This window comes from Protomyctophum parallelum (genome assembly GCF_964188405.1).
Source record: "Protomyctophum parallelum genome assembly, chromosome: 10".
NCBI classification, from domain to species: Eukaryota; Metazoa; Chordata; class Actinopteri; order Myctophiformes; family Myctophidae; genus Protomyctophum; species Protomyctophum parallelum.
Genome location: NC_139704.1, coordinates 50,216,821 through 50,222,820, shown reverse-complemented (window position 1 = coordinate 50,222,820; position 6,000 = coordinate 50,216,821). Strand labels below are relative to the sequence as shown.

The following is a 6,000-nucleotide window of genomic DNA, read 5'->3' as shown; positions in this document are numbered from 1 at the left end:
GTTAGCGGTGTGTGTTAGCGGTGTGTGTTAGCGGTGTGTGTTAGCGGTGTGTGTTAGCGGTGTGTGTTAGCGGTGTGTGTTAGCGGTGTGTGTTAGCGGTTTGTGTTAGCGGTGTGTGTTAGCGGTGTGTGTTAGCGGTGTGTGCTAGCGGTGTGTGTTAGCGGTGTGTGTTAGCGGTGTGTGTTAGCGGTGTGTGCTAGCGGTGTGTGTTAGCGGTGTGTGTTAGCGGTGTGTGCTAGCGGTGTGTGTTAGCGGTGTGTGTTAGCGGTGTGTGCTAGCGGTGTGTGTTAGCGGTGTGTGCTAGCGGTGTGTGTTAGCGGTGTGTGTTAGCGGTGTGTGCTAGCGGTGTGTGTTAGCGGTGTGTGTTAGCGGTGTGTGCTAGCGGTGTGTGTTAGCGGTGTGTGCTAGCGGTGTGTGTTAGCGGTGTGTGCTAGCGGTGTGTGTTAGCGGTGTGTGTGTGTTGCTACCATGCATGATATCAATTATGTAATGTAATCCTGGGCTCTCTATACTCTATGACCTTCATGGAGCCTAACTAAATTCACCTGACAGAGGGAGAATGATTTGACCTTTATGGAGCCTAACTAAATTCACCTGACAGAGGGAGAATGATTTGACCTTTATGGAGCCTAACTAAATTCACCTGACTTGGGGGCCTTTCAAACGGGCAGTGATTCAACGCACCTATAGTTCATTTGTTACAGTTTTTGTTCTGGACGCGCAGAGAAGTCGAGGGGCGACAACGCAAGCGTATATTTACGTGAGTGCGGCGCCCGTGAAATTGCCGCGCGCGCGCTCGTTTCGTGCACACGCGACTCAGCAGACCTGTCGTTGATCCAGCTGACGACGCCTGCGTTCCTCGTTTGAAAGACCCTTTAGAGGAACAAATGGAGTTAAACGGTTCATCGGTTATCTTCTGCTGTGTTTAACATTCCCTCTTATTCCCTCCTTCTCCTCTCTCTGTGATGATGTCATTCTAACGTTTTTAACACTCTCTCTCTCTCTCTCTCTCTCTCTGTGTCGTTCTCTCTCTCCTCATGCTGCTGTGTGATTGGTGGATGTAACCTCATCTTCATCCTCATCCTCCTCCTCATCCAGGCGGCCGTCAGTCAGACATGGGTCCATGCAGTTGCGTTTTGCTTTTTCTTCTTCTTCTTCTCCTCTTCCTCCTCCAGTAGCCGTTACTCTCCTTTTCATCCCTCGTTCAGAACATTTATTTCCTTCCTTTTCGTAGCAACAGTGTTGATTTTGACAGCAAAGGTTTGATTTAGTTTTAGTCATTTTTTTTTAGTCTTTTTAGTTTAGTCGACTAAATATCAAGATTTTAGTCGACTTTAAATGTACAGTTGATTTTGTCGACGACAATGTGTTTTGGCGTGGCGTCGTAATGGCTGATTGTACACTTGGTGGTTGGTAGAGCTTGTAGATCTGCTATTTTCAGAGCACAACACCGGAGTCTCAACTAAAAATAAAATGACCTAGTCTTTTAGTTCTACTGGATCTCTTCTCCGCTAGGCCCTCCCTAACATTTTTGTCTAGTTTTTATTTGTTGACGAAATCGTCAGTATATTTTGCCTCAGTTTTAGTGGCTGAGTTTTCATTTAGTTTTTGTCAGTGAAAAAAGGCAGCCGACGAAAAATGTGTCATAGTTTTAGCTGTCGATATTAAAGCTGTTTTGTAGTGCCTCCCGTGTTTTAGTTAGCATACAGCTTGGTCGTTCTTCGGGGCAGTTAGCATTAGCATACAGCGTGGTCGTTCTTCGGTGCAGTTAGCATACAGCGTGGTCGTTCTTCGGTGCAGTTAGCATACAGCGTGGTCGTTCTTCAGTGCAGTTAGCATACAGCGTGGTCGTGCTTCGGTGCAGTTAGCATACAGCGTGGTCGTTCTTCGGTGCAGTTAGCATTAGCATACAGCGTGGTCGTTCTTCGGTGCAGTTAGCATACAGCTTGGTCGTTCTTCGGTGCAGTTAGCATACAGCGTGGTCGTTCTTCGGTGCAGTTCGCATACAGCTTGGTCGTTCTTCGGTGCAGTTAGCATACAGCGTGGTCGTTCTTCGGTGCAGTTAGCATACAGCGTGGTCGTTCTTCGGTGCAGTTAGCATACAGCTTGGTCATGCTTCGGTGCAGTTAGCATACAGCGTGGTCGTTCTTCGGTGCAGTTAGCATACAGCGTGGTCGTTCTTCAGTGCAGTTAGCATACAGCGTGGTCGTTCTTCGGTGCAGTTAGCATACAGCGTGGTCGTTCTTCGGTGCAGTTAGCATACAGCGTGGTCGTTCTTCGGTGCAGTTAGCATACAGCGTGGTCGTTCTTCGGTGCAGTTAGCATACAGCTTGGTCGTTCTTCGGTGCAGTTAGCATACAGCGTGGTCGTTCTTCGGTGCAGTTAGCATACAGTTTGGTCGTTCTTCGGGGCAGTTAGCATACAGCTTGGTCGTTCTTCGGGGCAGTTAGCATACAGCTTGGTCGTTCTTCGGTGCAGTTAGCATACAGCTTGGTCGTTCTTCGGTGCAGTTAGCATACAGCTTGGTCGTGCTTCGGTGCAGTTAGCATACAGCTTGGTCGTTCTTCGGTGCAGTGAGCATACAGCTTGGTCGTTCTTCGGTGCAGTTAGCATACAGCTTGGTCGTTCTTTGGTGCAGTTAGCATACAGCTTGGTCGTTCTTCGGTGCAGTTAGCATACAGCGTGGTCGTGCTTCGGTGCAGTTAGCATACAGCTTGGTCGTTCTTCGGGGCAGTTAGCATACAGCATGGTCGTTCTTCGGTGCAGTTAGCAGTAAAACCTCACCCGATGATAAATGTTTTCTGCGATAAAAGGCTGAGGCTGGAGCTGTTTTTCTAACGTTAGCCTCTGCCTAGGGCTTTCACTTCTAGTGATTTTTACTAGTTGACTAGTCGCCTAGTTTACTAGTCGACTAGTCAACCAGTTTAACTACCAATTATGTAAAACAGTAAATGTTTTTGGCTAACATTCTCCACACCGGAAGAACAGGGATGCTGGGGATCAGGTGGTTCTTTCGTTAATCTTTTCGTTATGGAAAAAAAAAGGTCTTTCATAATGAAATGAAGTTGTAAACGACCTCCGTCCTGAAGCGAAGAAAACTCCTGGAAAACGTACTGCAATTTCACTTCAACCATTTCACCACATCCTGTTGTTTCATTCTCTCGTCTTTTTCACCTGTTTAATCTGTCTTTGTTTACTTAATTCATCGGTCGTATAGCCGGAAGCTTTGACCTGTGTTACGTTTCATCTGGGCCAGAAGCGTTGACCTGTGTTACGTTTCATCTGGGCCAGAAGCGTTGACCTGTGTTACGTTTCATCTGGGCCTGAAGCGTTGACCTGTGTTACGTTTCATCTGGGCCGGAAGCGTTGACCTGTGTTACGTTTCATCTGGGCCTGAAGCGTTGACCTGTGTTACGTTTCATCTGGGCCGGAAGCGTTGACCTGTGTTACGTTTCATCTGGGCCGGAAGCGTTGACCTGTGTTACGTTTCATCTGGGCCTGAAGCGTTGACCTGTGTTACGTTTCATCTGGGCCGGAAGCGTTGACCTGTGTTACGTTTCATCTGGGCTGAAGCGTTGACCTGTGTTACGTTTCATCTGGCTGAAGCGTTGACCTGTGTTACGTTTCATCTGGGCCTGAAGCGTTGACCTGTGTTACGTTTCATCTGGGCTGAAGCGTTGACCTGTGTTACGTTTCATCTGGGCTGAAGCGTTGACCTGTGTTACGTTTCATCTGGGCCGGAAGCGTTGACCTGTGTTACGTTTCATCTGGGCCTGAAGCGTTGACCTGTGTTACGTTTCATCTGGGCACTTTGTAACTTTATTTTATATGTAAAAGTACCTTACATATAAAGGTTATGATGGTGATGAATGCCCTGATTACAAGACACACACACACACACACACACACACACACACACACACACACACACACACACACTTGTAATACTTACTACACTTAGGCATTTATAAAATGGTGCTCCTAACATTTTGATGCCTTATTCTTTTTCTTAAACCCTGCATGAAAATGTTGTCAAATTCTACTATACTTTTGATAACATTTGGCCCTAATAAGTATAGAGTCCCCTGGTTCACAGACGTTTTTCTCTGTGGAGAATAACTCTTGGATCTTAAAATCCTCTCATATACAGTATGTAAGCATTGTGATCCAAAAAGAAACACTCAGCGATATTGTCGGGGAGGTGTCTCTGTATACGATACAGAGACACCTGCCCGACAATATCGCAGAGTATTTGATTCAGTCTGATCCTAGCGAAATAAAAATGCAACTAATTCGACATTAAACATAAACATTAGTGTTTTCTCTGTCAGTTGATTCTTCATATCCATACGAGTCAAACCTCCGGGATCAATGTTTATGTTTGGATCACAGTTCTTATTTGACGTGATCACAACCCAGTGAGGATCTGTAGATTACGTTAGACTTAGGTGTTTGATAGTAATGCAAGTATACGCACGCATGCACGCACGCACGCACGCAAGCACACACACACACACACACACGAGAGAGAGTGAGACATCGTTTGCCGTATGACAGGTTTGTCGTAGCAACAGTAACAACATCCCACAATGCAATCTGTTTGGCGCTACGAGCTAAAACAGACGGTTGGCCATAGCTTTTTTTTTTGTCCCCGCCCCATCGCCGCCCCCCCCCCCTACCCCCGCTTCTGATTGGTCAATCGGTCTTGGCGATTGACGTCTAACGTCTGTGTCTCCTCCCGGCTCCTCCCATTTCACCTCCCACAGCTACGGAAGGTGGAGAGGGACAAAAACATGATGGACCACGAGATGGTGGAGTTGACCAACAAGCTGCTAGACGCCAAGAACACCATCGACAAGATGGAGGAGCTAAACGTAGGTTATTGTTTATAACATCACGTCTATAAGAACACCATCGACCAGATGGAGTTAATGTTTATAACATCACATCTATCAGAACACCATCGACCAGATGGAGTTAATGTAATGTCTTAATGTAATTAAAACTGGCTTATTGCCACCCTAATTAACAGTGCATTGTGCCATCTACCTGCACTATTCATATGTTTAATTCGTCATTTTAATGCCAATAGAAAAATCCGTGACACACACACTATATCTCATTTTAACACCTATAGTATTATACCCAGTCCCGATGGTGGCGGTAACTTCACCATTATGCAGATTTTGACCAAATAGAGCGAATCTGGCGATATCACTTCCGGTTCAAAGGATCACAACATCCACTAGCTTTTTTCACTGTGTTGTGTTGTCAGATGTCCGGGACGCTAAGCTATCATTGTTTATTTTAATAACTAAGTCAAATTAAGCTCCAATCAAGCCCTGAAGATCGCATTTTACGCAGCGATGCACATAAAGACCATGCGAGAGAGTGCATGCACGGATTTCGACCGGTTTTAGGTCGATTACATCGGCCGTTAGCCAAACAAGCTAAATGTTGCTACATTTTGCTACATTAAGCCCCCGATTACAGGGAATTAAACAATTGCGTCAATGACCATAAGAGGGTTAATCATACCTGCCATTGTTGTCGATCGCTACATTTAGCTGCTCCAGCCACATCTGGGATAACATCCGGTCCGTCGGTGAAAGTGCTCTGCTGCTATAAATCGCTGGGCGCTCTGATTTAATGGATTAAATAACCCCGGGCAATAGGAGTGTTTTAACCAGTAACACACCATCGACAAGCTGGAGGAAATCAATGTATGTTTTGTTTTATTCTATTTCATTTATAGCGCGATCACATGTCCTAATGTCGGACAATATGGGAGTCGTGTTTACCAGCTGAGTTTGCTATAATATTTATAAAAGCCTGAGATGTTCCCTTTCACTGAGGACGAGTATCAAGTAAATAACTGTTGTATACATGAAATATCAACACGAGGACACAAGGTGTATATTGTGATAGTGATCACGGCTATAGAACAGTTTGATGACATTTAGCCTCTCAGACCCAAGACGTAGAATATGTTGTTGTTGT

The 6,000-nt window shown here is 45.7% G+C and overlaps 1 protein-coding gene across 1 annotated transcript in view; it reads left to right on the top strand.

The window, feature by feature from the left end:
• tjap1 (tight junction associated protein 1 (peripheral)) overlaps positions 1 to 6,000 on the top strand; it is a 73,451-nt gene that overhangs the window by 47,004 nt on the left and 20,447 nt on the right. Inside the window, exons 7-8 of the mRNA XM_083775099.1 lie at positions 1,099 to 1,128; positions 4,767 to 4,874. Of these exons, the coding sequence (XP_083631225.1) occupies positions 1,099 to 1,128; positions 4,767 to 4,874 (138 nt within the window). The remainder of the gene's footprint in view (positions 1 to 1,098; positions 1,129 to 4,766; positions 4,875 to 6,000) is intronic.